General features: G+C 44.2%; 1 protein-coding gene across 3 annotated transcripts; it reads right to left on the reverse strand.

Moving 5' to 3' along the window:
• Positions 1 to 287: 287 nt before the first annotated feature.
• arhgef5 (Rho guanine nucleotide exchange factor (GEF) 5) lies at positions 288 to 13,062 on the reverse strand. 3 transcript variants are annotated; one of them, XM_049583558.1, is made up of 16 exons: positions 12,424 to 13,061; positions 8,836 to 11,860; positions 8,173 to 8,493; positions 7,475 to 7,520; positions 6,317 to 6,366; positions 5,158 to 5,528; positions 4,035 to 4,195; positions 3,724 to 3,876; positions 3,484 to 3,613; positions 3,304 to 3,378; positions 3,090 to 3,179; positions 2,519 to 2,661; positions 2,219 to 2,362; positions 2,043 to 2,113; positions 1,142 to 1,246; positions 288 to 1,026 (listed from the first exon to the last, which is right to left on the reverse strand). In XM_049583558.1, exons 2-16 carry the CDS (start codon positions 11,837 to 11,839, stop codon positions 884 to 886), a joined length of 5,007 nt encoding a protein of 1,668 aa, XP_049439515.1. In that variant the 5' UTR covers positions 11,840 to 11,860; positions 12,424 to 13,061; the 3' UTR covers positions 288 to 883. The 3 variants fall into 3 exon arrangements, with proteins under 3 accessions (XP_049439515.1, XP_049439514.1, XP_049439516.1); XM_049583557.1 differs by having other exon boundaries at positions 8,173 to 11,860; positions 12,424 to 13,062; XM_049583559.1 differs by lacking the exon at positions 8,173 to 8,493 and having other exon boundaries at positions 12,424 to 13,056.
• Between the last annotated feature and the right edge of the window lie 1,142 nt (positions 13,063 to 14,204).

Consider the following 14,204-nt stretch of genomic DNA (forward strand, 5'->3'; position numbering starts at 1 on the left):
CTTGATGGCGCATATAACCAATAGCAGATCGGGAAAATTAGGCCACGCTGACACATTGGTCACGCCTCAGTCGGGCTACGTGCAAAACTTGTTCTGTTCCTTTTCTCCTGATAAAAAAAAAAAAAAAAGAAAAGCCTGAAAACAGCTTGTTCAGCCACATGTCGGTGATCACGTCACTTACAGTAAGTCTGCTGAGAACATGAAACATTACTGCTGATATATCTTATCACAAATATCTATATTTAACCCCAAAGTGTCTCTCATGAAGGAAATAAACCACAACTCACTGTCCATGTTCATAAGTGATTTTATTCCACCAATCTGAATTTATTGAAATGTCCTCACTGCGTAAGCTCTGTACATCTTTTAGCCATCTTATACATTTTGCATGATTTCTGTCGGCTCTCCTGCATGCAGGGACCAACTTTTCCATAGACACGCATCACACACTCAATCATTACATTCTCGTCAATATACACAAATAATAATACATTTTCCAATTACAGCATTTCTTGGAAGTAAAAGGTGATTTCCCTTTAAAAGCATTTTTCTGAAACACCTATTGATGTATTACAGCACACACAGCGTTTGTAATGCGCTGTAGATAACAGTTAATAGAGTCACATTGTCCTTAATGCCTTTCAGGCAGGCCTCAGCAGTCCACACATGGCTCTAAGGCATTGCTCCACCCATTGAAACAAGTGAGACCCAATGCTACACTGAGATGCATTCTTACAGCATTTCAGTTGCTGCGCTATTGTGAACAATTCTATGATGGAAATCCCCATTTGGAGCACTGAATGTCCACAGTCCAATTTCCAGCAGTTTGAAGAAGACAACCGAGAGTCTCATGACGTCCCACTGTTTAGTCCAAGGGTCCTTGTCACACAGCAGCTGTGGCCGTCGTCAGCTTGAGGGCATCTGACAGGTTGCGTTGTTTGACTTTACTGTTGGTTATGGTTTCCAAATGGCTCTCACGCACCCATCCACGATGCCGATCGGACAGTCTGGTCCCCTCCACCCAACCTGGGAGGTAAAAAAGAATATAACACAAACTAAATGAATGCGTGTTCTCTATAAATAGGCTGCATATATGGTGAATCAACATGGGAATTAGAGAAAGGTAGGGAGGTGATTTTACCGTCACTGCTCTGTTGATGCACTAGGATTATATCAGCTTTTTCCAATGACAGCTCATCAGGCTGCTGAGCAACAAATGCTCGCATACATTGCATCTGTTGAAAATCTGTGTGGACACAAGAGGAGAGATGTTAAACCTGCAATCATAAAGATTAAATTATCAGTAATGCAAGCTGCTGCTGAGATGTGAACATCTTCACAGGACTGTCAGAAACTGCGTTTCACTGACATTTTCGTCACTCTTCTGTTACATTTATTTTTGGTTTGGCAGCATTGCGTAATTCATGGCAAAGCTCCACCTGACTGCCACCTGGCTGCCACCTGGCTTTGGTCTAATCAGCCAGCCAGGGTAGATGAAAACACCTGAGTGGGTGTGCAAAGCCTTTAACAAGTTGTGTGTTCTACTTTTAACAGTAATTAATGAGACTTTCTAACCAGCTACCAATGGTAGGTAACTGCATTCACCTGCAGTCCAAGTAGAGTACATACTAGGAGCACTGCACTTTTTATTTTTGCCATGTTGGGGATGTGTCATGGTCGGGAATTTTACAGTATTTTCTTCTTGTAATTAATACTAAGAGGCTGCCATGAGGGCTTTATTCCCCACCGGCTAATATTTATTGTGTGATATGAATTATGCACATGGTTACTTCAGGGTTTCTGCCAGGTATATATTGCATGTAGGTGTGAAATGTATGCACAATTTTAACAGTTAAACGAAAAAAGAAAAAACCCACAATACTATCTTTGTTTACTTTCATGCATCCCTCACTAAGGATGCAAAATGATGTTTGGAATCTGGATTTAAAGCTCACAACAGAGTAACACATTGAGTGTTAACTATGCGGGAATCAGACACAGCTTAGCACTCTGAAATGTCTAAACCAAACAGCATACTTCACCTTGTGCAGCAGAAAAATCAACTTCAGAATGCGGCCGGGAAAGAGCGGATATCCAGCGTAGCTTATCACTCCTGAAGAAAGAAAAAACAAGAATGAGCAAGGATGAGCAACCTTTTCCACATTGTGGCATGCCAACTGATACATAGGCATTCCCTGCAACTGTGTCAGCCACTTACTGTGTGTCAGTCCGTAGCAGCAGGGCCTTTTGTGTCAAATGCAGCCGGAAAAGGTTCTTCTGGAGCGAGTGAAGCTTGACACGACAGTTCTCGACACGCAGGTCTGATACAGGAGCGTGGTCTATTACTGTAAACCTTCCCCCTCTGGAAGCAGCGTGAGAACAAAGGAGACATGAGAGGGCGGAAGGAAAGACTGTGATAAGATTCAAGTGATGATAAAATACAGCGGTTATGAGAAAAACAGGATGCAGCAAATGGTAATGGATTATTCTATATCAGAAAACATGTCTGTTGACTCACTCTTTCTGTAGTGAGAGTAGCAAATAGTCATTGAAGAGGTGCAAATAAATTTTCCTCTCTGTGTCCTTCAGAGAGAAATCCATCAGTTCAGTGACCGGCCCTTCTCGCACCAGCCTCCGAGACTGACTGATCAGAGGGAGAGTCTGTAACAACACACACAGAAAGCAGTATATTAATATTTTTGGGCATGAAAGGTAATAGAAGCTTGACAAAATGATCTTAACTCGAGCTCCCTTTCTGGAGCCGTCAACCACATCTAGCGGGCAGTTGCTTATTGGTCATATACACAGCCACCTGCTATCACATGACTGTAGATCATGGGGATGTCAACTGAGCCGTCTCCATGACAACTGATGACGACCCCAGTGCAGTTGAAAAGCTATTAAGTGTACCTTAAGTTAAGATGATTTTGTCATTGTTTTTATTTTCTTGTTGATTTCATAAACATCAATGCAAACACAAGGAAAGTTACACATGCGTGGTGGAAATGATGGGTGGAATCAATGCCATGATATTAAAAAATGTTGTGCAATACTGAAATATCATGATATGCCTAGTAGCTGTGACTTACCCTGCACTCAAAGTCCACCTTAGCACTGAGACAGACCAGCGACTCGATGCTTTTCATCTGAGTGATGCTGTCGTTGCTCTCTTGAATCAGCTGAAAGAGAGATGAATGAATAAAAAGAGCCGATGTCGCAGAGGAGTTTTAGATATCCAGGACATTTTTCAATAGCATCAAAATATTATTTGTCAATGTACAGTGAAGGGGGGATGTTCTGTACCTTCTCCAGAAGTCTCAGAGCTTTGATGGCCTGAGTCGCCTCCGCAGTACCAGGGGTCGTTCTCTTCACAATGTTCTGGATGAACAGAATCAATATGTGCGTGTTAAAGTGAGATAAAATGCTTAAGGATTGATTGACATGTTGCAGACCATCAGCCTTTGCTCACACACACAAACACACCTGGACCAGCAGCTTAATTCTTGTGATCCTCTGAAAGGGAAGGACGAGGAAGGAACGAAGAGGAAGCCTCTGACAAACATCATTCCTCTCTAAACTCTCCACAATCCGCCTGAACCCTGCATTCTCATTCCTGAAAGAAAAACAGAAATTGAATGCAGAGATAGATTTTTTTTTTTTTTGTAAAATAAGAGAGAGAATACAGACAATAGCTGAACACAAAAGCTCGACTGAGTGGCTTACATGAGTCTCTGGTAGGTGGCGTCCTGATAGGACTGGTTGGTGAGGTAGGGCACATAAACCATTTTGAAGCGCTGACAGTGCCGAGCGATGATGTCACACACAGTGAAGTTGATCATGTCTGATTCCACCCGCTCCTCCAGCTTTGATAAAAAACTATAACAAAAGTCATAAAGATCTTTTTTAGATTATTTCTCCCACAGATTTGTAAACAAGTCTGATAATCACTGAACTGTTTCATGTCAGATCTAAATGATAAGATTAAGCTCACATGGGTAGAGAACTTCATCTAAATCATGTTTATCATCTCTGACCTGTGGCTGATGGCACGAACGTCAGCAAGCCGGGAAAACAGCCAGTTCCTATCCTGAGTGGTCAACAGTGCCCCCAGCTGTTTGGACTTGACAAATTGTAAAACAACAATGTCCAAACTCCGGCAATAGGAGGCTTCTGAGGTCACCACCTCAAATCTCACCTAATGGGAAAATTACATTTTAAGAAAGAGAAGATCAAAACAATGAGTAAGGCACAGCAAGACAGTAAATCAAGCATTATCATTTCCCTGAAGACTGTTGCACTTAGACAAAGATATGACTAAGTGAGGCAGAAGATTTCACAATAAGTAGAGGACTTCCAGCTCTGACACGTTGAGTTTATGGTTTAGAGGGAAACACCTTCATCACCTACAATACCAGTGAAGCACAACACGCTGACACAATCACGTCGTCTGGCAAGCAACACTTTTCTCCTGATAAATAAGTAGATTACTGGGAGGGTTTTTCTAGGATGTGGCAAGTCCAGACATTTCACATGACATTAGCAGTTTGAGGTGTGATGTAATAACAGCTAAGTTGATTCATGTAAGTCATGCCATTTCACAGAAAGTCACCATGAACCATTGGAAATATCAGAAAAGTTGCTGATGTAAAAAAGACGCCCCAAAATAGTCACTTGTAAGTTAGCACGGGGAGGTGAATCATTAAAACTGTAACTGTTTTTTTTTACATTGAGTGAAAAAAGAATTTCATTGTGCCAGTAACTTTGTAGACGCTGAAACATAAACCTTTGCTCTGATTCTCACACTGCTTAATATTTACTGTATACAAATGGAACAATTTTAGCTGCTCTGATAAAAATTCCCAGTCTAATCAAGATCAAATTCCTTCCTGGGGCTGGATGAAGGAAGTAAAGCATCATGCTTTTAACTGCCTGTGGGATTCTCTTGAGTTACGCTGGGGTGGAAATGCTGTGCCAGTAACTTTCCAAGGAAATACAAATGCATAATTAGGTTGGATCAAATACCACTGAAAAGTTAGTGGCACAACAATGAGATTCAGGAGAATCAGAAGGAAAAATTCTTCTTACATTTATTATGAGGACATTTCTGCCATCAAATGCTGACTAGACCCTCATATGTGCAATAAAACGATGTGTTACCTCCTGCAGTCTCCTCTGGTCCTCCGTGAGCTCCTCCAGCTCAACACTGTTCCTGACCCCCGGCAGGTCCCGCCACAGTGTGGCTGACTGTGTGAGAGAGATGGACAGACGTGGGGAGGAAGGCCTGCCTTCACTTCTGGGGCGCTCGGGAAGAGGCAAGCTTCTAACACTGGTGATAGAGCCTGTGTGGGCCAAGGAGTGAGGATGCGGGACAGGTGGCAGGGGAGGAAGAGGTCTGCGGGCAGGAGGAGGTGAGGGCGCAGGAGACGCGGTGGTGTCCTCGGACACAGAGGTGACTTCGGAGCGAGCCTGAAGCAGGATCTCAAAGTTCTGCGCGGCCTCGCTGTACTGCTGGTAAAGCTGGGCAGCATCTGGGAGACAGTGAGGAAGTGGGGCGAAGAAAGACAGCAGAGGAGAAGAGGGAAAGATGGAGAAAGAAAGTTGAAAAATACAGGAAGCAAAGGAAAGAAGATAGATAGAGACAGGAACAGTGTTAGCCAAGAGGAGTTGTTTGCATTTGACATTCCTTTTACACACACTTGTCGGAATGCAAAGTCGCAGCAGCAGCAGCAGCAGCTGTTCTTCCCTCAAGTTAGAAGATATGAATACTTGCAGAAACCCGTCTCTGACTTGCACAGACACAGATGATATATACGGCATACGCACACACACACCTGCCCCATTTCTTGCAATATCCGTGTGAATCATAGCTCAAGGCACCCACTGCCATTTTAGGTTGTTTAAAACATAATTTCAAAATAGTGTGAGCTGACACACATTTCCTCTCATTTGTGTATTCCTTTTTAATTCAGAGCCAGTGTGTTCAGAGCAAGAGATAAACACTTAGCAAGCTTGTTTTCACACCAGGATGAATCACACGTAAACTGAAGGGAAATGTTCAACCACATCATAGCCTTCCTGTCCACAGTAGTGGCGTTGATATGATCTGAAGTCACGTCACTGTGTCGCCTAAATTGTCTTTTCTAATAATAAGTCTTAAAATTTACCCTGAGTCAAAAAACATCATACGGCATATGAAATTTTGAGAAACGGCATTGATGAAGTGTTTGATTTGTGCCTGAGAGTTCATGAAGTGTAGTGTAGTGTTGAAGTGTATGACTTGAATGAAGCTAAATAAAGGGGGGACAGATATACTCACTGAAAAACCTTGAATTCCTCTTCCGTCTGCCCATTGTTTCCAAAACATTCCTACAGTGCCAAGAAACAGAAAACAATGTATTAATAATTGTAAATGTTTTTTTGTTTTTTTTTAAAGAGAGAGCTGTCTGAAACTGCTTACAGAAATAAAACTGCACTGAGTGGTTCAAAAATGTTAGTGACCTTTCTGACACTATAAAAATAAAGCATTGTACCATGACAGTTCTTTTATCAGAGACATTTAATCATATAATTACAGAACCAGACACATCTTGACCTCTACACTGCTGTACATAGGCAAAAGACATTCGTTTTGGTTAAAAATGACTTTTTGTCATTTATAAATATGTCATTCATAAAGAGACCTAAATGACTACAGAAAGACACAACTCAACTACAGGGAGACACAAAATGACTACAAACAGACACACAATGACCACAAAGAGACACAAAATCTCTTAAAAGGACACAACATTACCTTAAAGAGACATAAAACAACCACAAGGAGACACAAAATTAATGCAAAGCGACACAAATTGCCCTAAAAAGACATTTAATTACATCAAAGACACCTAAATGACTACAAAAACACACAAAACGAATAAAAAGGAGACACAAAAAGACAACAAAGAGACACACAACCACAAAAAGATGCATAATACCTACAAAGAGATGCAAAACCACCTCGAAGTCTGTGTGTCTTTCTCCTATGTGGGAGAGGTGGTGGGGCCTTTTGCATGTCTGTGCCCAGGGGCCCATTATCTCATTATCTGCCCATGTCTACGCATGAAGTAATTGTTTTTGGTAATGCAACTTGAAATTCTGAGGGTTACGAAAAATAATATTGTAATCTTTTGTATTAATTCAGAACAAAAATTGGTTTGATGCTTACTGTAATCCACGTCAAAGTTAATGCTTTTTGCCTTGGCATAACCCCTTTAACAGTGCAAACAAACTCGGGTCAAAGTCAAGATTTTAATGTAGATAAATGACTTCATTTAAAAACAACAACAAAGAATTGCCACATTACCAATATTATGCCTTTAAATCATGTAGCTCAACACCCAGTTTTAAAATCCTTCTACACTGTGGTTAAGGTAAGGTCTTTTGCCTTTGTGGGCCTGTACTGTATTTCAACATGTGTGAATGTTTTACTCACCTCAGCTCCACTTCTCCCCAGCTTTTGCTTCGATCATCCTCATCATCTGGAATGTAAAAGTATCCATTCGTCGCAATATTATACAACAACATCCTTCTCAGAGAGCTATATTCTGATTAACTATGAACTACAGTGATTTTGAATGAATGGATAAAAAGACAAAAAATAAATAAATAAATAAGTTATAAATAAAATTAATCACTGTTAGTTTGTTAGTAACCGTGCTACAACAAGCAATATAAAAAAGATTAGTGTTTCCAAAATCCGTGCATCCCGTGTTATGTCTCAAAGCAGAATCAACCCCAGCCTCTTGTACTTCTAGTTTGCCTTCACTTTCTCCACCTCCACTTATCCCGCCCACTACCTGTGCTTCCACCACAACACTGTGACGCAGTTTCCAGTGTAAGGCAGTGCAGTCAGATCTGATCAGTGCACTGATTATGGCTACTCTGCCATTTGGTTTCTGTGATTGGTGCGACCACAAAATGATGATGGAAAAGCATAGGATGTGACTAGAAGATCGTCTCTGATTAAAGTTGTCTGATTACAAAATCAAATGTCAACTTCGTGTAAAGGTTACTTCCTCTGTGGGCAGTCTAAATAGACATATGTCAGCCTGATTGTGATTTCTTTTTTTAATGCTGATTGATGAGAAACGAGACAGAAAATGGTCTCACTCCTCCATCTTCTTTCTTTACCTGTAGTAGAGAATATTCTGGTTCTGCGATCCCTTCCAACACCTTCCTCTTCATCCACTTCTAAAAGCCCTCCAGTTCTTCTTTCAGTGGTTTTACGGATTCCCCTTCTTCGTATTCGGGCCTCAGGGCCCAAATCTCGGAAGCTGCAGCTGCTCGTCACAGTCGCCCCCTTTTTACTTTCTGCGACCACCTTTCCCCCTCTGCCATCCACCCCAGTTTCCTCTCCCACCTCCTCTGCAGCATCTCCCTCCTCAGGCTCCTCTCCCTGACTTTCGTCTTCACTTTCAACCATTCTGTCTTCCACCTCCTGGCCCTCACCCTCTGTGGAGGGAATGGGGAGGTCAGACTTAGAGTCATAATTCAGAATGGGGCAGCTGCTGGGCTTGTACAGCGTGCTGCTCACAGATAAATACATCTCCACCTCCTTTTTTCTGTTTGCTTCTTTTTCTCGTTCTGATAATTCACCTGCCTCCTCACTACTATCCCCCTCTACAGCTGCCTTTTCTAACCGAAGGTGACCAGATGGCTCAGTCTCTTTGTCCATACTGTGATCCTCCTTCCCTTCTGTGTCTAACAGTGTGTCAGCATGAGTGTATGTGGGTGTGTCACCATGCATATTTGGGAACTGGTCAGCATGCATGTCGGCTTGGCTCTGCTCCATACCTCTTAGTCCCTCCGACGGCTCTTCCTCCTCCTCCAGCTCTGGCTCTGAGTGCTGTTCATCCGTGCTTGACTTAAGAGTCTCTTCTGCTGCCTCCTGCTGTTGTTGGTCGTTCTCGATAGCTGTCTCGGACTGGTCGACCCCTTGGTCTACCTCTGCGTGAGGTTCATCAACAGCTTCCTCTGAGCGTCCCAGAATCTCCCGCACCACACTTTTGGCCCATTTAAGGTGGGGGGCTTGGGAATGCCGCTTGGGCTCCTCAGACATGCTCCATGCCCCGCTTAGTCGGATCTTAATGGCCTCCAACTCTTCAGGACTCATTGCTCCAGTGTCAATCCTTTCCAAGATGGGTTGAATGTCTTTAAAATTCACCTCAGGACAAACATCGCCATATGGATTACTTGGGATTGGCGAGGTTTGCTCCAACTCTTCTTTATTTTTCTCTCTCCACTGTGTAAGGAGTTTTTCAGTCTGTGAGTCTCTTTTAATCGTCCCTATTTCGGCGTACGGGTGCTCCTCTTTGCTCCTCTTTCCCTCTTTAGTCTCTCTGCGATGTTCTCCTGTGGTCAGCCTTTCCTCCTTTGGCACGTCACTCCTGCCTTCTGTGTTCTGGTTGTTGATGACCGGGCTTTCATCATTTCTAGTCAGTGTCAGATGCAGGTCATGCTGAGGTTGCTGTGTGGCCTCATCACTACAGTGATGACGACTGTCTATATTTGGATTGTCTCCTCCCATGTGATCGGACTGCTTTTTGGTTTCTGACCTGGGCAGCGTTTGCCCAATCAAACAGATGACATACTTTGGCTTCTTCTCCTTCCCTTCTTCCTCATCATCGGCCACCTCCTCCTTTCCTATTGCCCAGTCCTCTTCCCTCTCCTCGTCTCCCTCGTACCCCTTGGTGGCATACGATGGCCTTGAGGAGCCATCGTATGCCACCCCACCTTCCCAGGACTCCTGACAGTCCACAAACTCCCCGTCTTCCCCTTCTTCGTCTCCGCCGCTGGACAAGGTCACAAAGCTCTCCTCTCCTGACAGCATTCTGTCTCTCTCTTGCCTCCACCCTGTCTCACTTCCTCCTTCACTCTCAGAGCGGGCGCAAGAATCGCTGCCACCCCCTTCCTCTCTGTCACTCTCCTCTGTGTTATCTGTTACGTTCTCTCCCTCCACATCCCTCTGCCTGCTTCCCTCTATCCCTCCATCACTGTCAGACAGATCTTCCTTCCCTCTCTTATCTACTTCTCCCCAGACTTCACCCACCTCGTCCCCATCTACACTTACACCCTCTGTCTCAGTCTCTATGCCTCCCCTGTGCTCAGTCCACCCTTCATGTCTCCCTCTGTAACTGCTCTGGCCCAAAGACCTCTCATCTGGTTCCTCTTTTACTCGCCGTCCCTCTCTTTTCCACTCACCCTGTGACTCTGCACTCCTCTCTTCTTCTCTCCTCCTCTCCTTCTCCCTTGTGTGTCTCTCTCTGTCTACAAATTCGTCTTTACTATTCTTGCCCCTCTGTGGCTCTAACCACATCCTCCTCTGTGTCGTCATTTCTCCTCTGTCTCTCTCACTTCTTTTTGGCTCCCTTTTAGCAGCTGTATTTCTCTGTTCTTCTATGTCTCTGTCACTGTCAACAGTGCTGTCCCTCCCCGACTCCCTCTCCTCAAAACTGTCTCTGCCTCTCCTATGTCTCACCTCGCTGTCCATGTCGCTGCTCCACTCTCCGCTGCTCTGGGTTCGTGGCGGCACCCTAGGGGCCGTCTTATTCTGGGATCTGCTACTTCTGCCTATTGTATCATCCCACCTCGGATCGGCCTTTCTTTCCTTTCCTTCCCTGCCTCTCCTCTGCTCATGCTCTCTGTGTACGTCTCCCTCCCTTCTGTCATTCTTCAAGTCTCTCGCACTGTCCTTCCACCTGTCGTCCACCCTCGGTGCCCTCCTGTCAGTGTCCCTGTACCTCTCCTTATCTTTCTCCCCTCCCTTCCCCCTGGATCGATCCCCTTCTCTGTCCCTGTCTCTGTGTCTCTGCCTGTCCTCGTCTCTGTGTCCCTGCCTATCTCGATCTCTGTCCCACGTTTTGCCCTTGTCGTCCCCCTCGCTTCTGCTGTGTTGATATGTCAACTCCTGCCTCTCTCTGTCCCTCATTCTTTCCCTCTGCAGCTCTCTTTCGTCACTGTCTCCCTCGCTCCTGGTGTCCCTCCTTCTCTCTCTCCTATCTGAGTGGATCTCTCCGTCTCTTCTCCTGAGTGGAGACGGCACTCTGGCCTCCCTCTCTCCCATGTTAGGCCTCAGCCTTTCTGTTTTTCTAGCCTCATCCCGCTCTTGTCTGTCCACTTCTCTTCTCCTGTCTTGAAAACCAGCATCAGACTCCTGATACCTCTTTCGGGATTTCTCATCTTCCACAGGCCTCCTTCCAGTGTTTTGTCCCTTTTCCTTTCCCCTGCTTCGGATCTCATCTCTTTCCCTCTCTCTGTACCTCTCCCTCTCCCAGTCATCTGGGTCTAGTCTTTTCGGCCTGTCTCTTGGCCTCCTTTCCCCCCTCTCTTCATACACCTCAGTGGTGGACGCCATTCCTCTGCCACGATCTGCGCTGCTTTTTCTCATTCTGGGAAATGTGTCACCTTTCTTCACCCTCCTCTCTACCTCTCTGTCAGTCTCCTTCACTTGATGTGACAGCGGCCTCCCGTTTCTGCCTCTGTCATCCCCTTGCCTCATTTCCCTCTCCCTCCACTCTCTTTCACCCTGTCTTGGCCGGGGTGAAGGACCTTGGTCTCTTTCATAGTATCTATCCCGCGGGTCTGTGTCTTTGTATCTGGCTTTGTCCCTCATTTTCTCCGTTTCTCTCTCCCTCCTCCAGTCTTCCTCTCGGTTGCTGTCTCTCTCTCGCTCCGACTGGGCGGTCATCGCTGGCCTGGGACTTGGATCCCGGGAGATTTTTCCACCTGGTTGAAGCTTGCGGTCAGATGTGTTTATGTTAGTGTCAAGGAGGGTGCAGCTGGGCCTTTTGGTCCCCATTGTATCATAATTTGGGAGAACCTAAAAGACAGCAACAGTCCACATAAACAGTTTAGAAATCATTATGAGTCAAGCTATTTGTAATGCAAATTAAGCAATATGGAGGATGTATGCAGACTTTGACATACTCAGTTTATGTCACAGAGTTGAGTATGAATACTACGGAAAACTTTTATTAAAGTTACTGCTACCTTTGACAAATCATACTCACTGCAACAATGTAGCTCTGTTTTTAGTCTTTCATTCTCTCATATTATCAAATACACTAAACTGCTCAGCTCTTACTTTGGAGCTTGAAACTATATATTCCCAGCCAGTCTGGTTCTGTAATATCTATACAGTAGAAAAGTATGCCAGATAAAAGGTGACACCCTCTTACAGTTCTCTAAGAATGCAGCACAGACTTGCAAAGCACAGCATACCAACAGGAGTCTTTCAAAAAGCGAGGGCCTGTGACACATAGGCACGGCATGTAACATGTAAACCACAGCTAAACTGGATCTAACTGCGTGTTCAAACCAGAGAGCACCACACAGAATAAGTGTACATCTGAAATCCATTAAAAAAGTAGCATAGAAACTCACCTGAATGTTGTGTCCTGGGGAGATCTGTAGTCTACCCCCCCTTGGTCCAGCTCAGCTCAAAAGCATGAGATTGCACAACACATAAGAATTCATTCCCTGTGTTCACATTGTCTAGTTGACATACATAATAAATGTCCTCCTGTTTTCTCAAACAGATCAACTCTGCCTTTTTCTTTTCTAAATACGTGAACTCCTGTGAAAAACTTAATGTTTACGCCTGAACTCTTCTTGCTTTTCCCTCTTGCTGCCTCTCTCTCACTCCACCTCCCCTCCTTTCTCAAATTCCCAAACAAGTTTCAACAGATTGACACTTATCTTTCCCCTCCTCCTTCTCTCTGTCTTGTCCTCTCAGTGGCTGTTGCTGAACTGGGAGATCTCTAATAAATCAGCCAAAAGTCCACCGGGTCTGTCCACTACTTCAGTCCTTTCCCCTCCCTTCTACTATCGACGTAATCGCCTGTGTGGACCCCCCCTGGCAAAATAAAGTCCAAAAGTCTCTCCTCTCTCCTGCCCCATTCTTCTCTCGTGAAACACAGGAAGTACACCTCCTTGGTGTCTCTGTCTTGAAGCAGCGATTGGCTGATATGGAGTAGACGGGTGTGTCTGCACAACACACACAGCCAGGTAAGGGCTGTGATAATGCAAGGGAGAGTGGGGGGAGGGGAGACAGAAAGTGAGGATTGAGAGCGCACACACAGTTTGGTGGAGAGCTCACTGAGGCCTGTAAAAACTTCCATTCCCCTGTGAGCTTAAGAAAGGGAAATAAGGGGAAAGACAAACTTTTTCTTATGATTTAAAGGGAAAAAACAAGATGAAGCAATCACAGAGCAGGAAACCGAGGGAGGAGCATTAACAAGGGTGATCTGTGAATGATTTGTTTAACAATGACTGCTTTACTATGGTGATCGAGTGCTCAAGTGACCTGAGATTAAAGGTTTGGAGTACCAAAACTCTGTCGTTGGCATTACCACATAAAGACACAAGACCCAACTATGATCACTTTAACATTTACTTGTTCCCTTGTTTTGCTGCAGTGCTCAGGTTTTATTCATTTTCTCAAGTATTTACAGTTTTTCATTCAGATTTGTACTTAATTTTAACAGATTTAAAATTCAGATCAATGCATTTCACAACTTTACATCTCAAGCTGCAGGTTTATTAGATACACTCCTATAAAAGAAATGGAGTCCAATAAACAGCCCTGCAATAAATCCTACCATCATGAGGGTTATTACAGTGTTCAGTTTTCAGTTCTTTCAGGTGTAAATTAAATTTTATAGATATTTTGCAGGTGTTTCTAGAATTATGTCCACCCGATTTATATTGATGAGGAAATTAGTTTTAGCAACTGGTGCTGCGTTCAAATGGAACACCTGAGTTTCTGTTTTCAACACCAGAAGTCGTGAACTCAGAGCCTGTGAATACCGCAACAGCGGAGTGTTTATATGGACTCTTTTCATAAACAACATGACCCCATTTGAACGCAATGTGAGTGTACAGTATATAGCGGCTCCTTGTTTAAAGGAATAGTTCATAATTTTAGGTTATACACCTCTCTTTCTTGCTGAGAGTTAGATAAAAAGATTTATACTACGCTCATGTCTGTACCAAGAATGTGAAGTTTTAGCCAACAGCTGGTTAGTATTAAGACTGGAAACAGTGGGAAACAGCCCGGTTCTATCCAAAGGCAGCAAAATATCACCTACCAGCTGTTTCTCCCTGTGCCCAGTCTTTATGCTAAGCTGCTGTAAAGGCCCCAGACACATCAAACCAACATCACA

The sequence above is a fragment of the Epinephelus fuscoguttatus genome, linkage group LG8, assembly GCF_011397635.1.
Source record: "Epinephelus fuscoguttatus linkage group LG8, E.fuscoguttatus.final_Chr_v1".
Lineage (NCBI taxonomy): Eukaryota > Metazoa > Chordata > Actinopteri > Perciformes > Serranidae > Epinephelus > Epinephelus fuscoguttatus.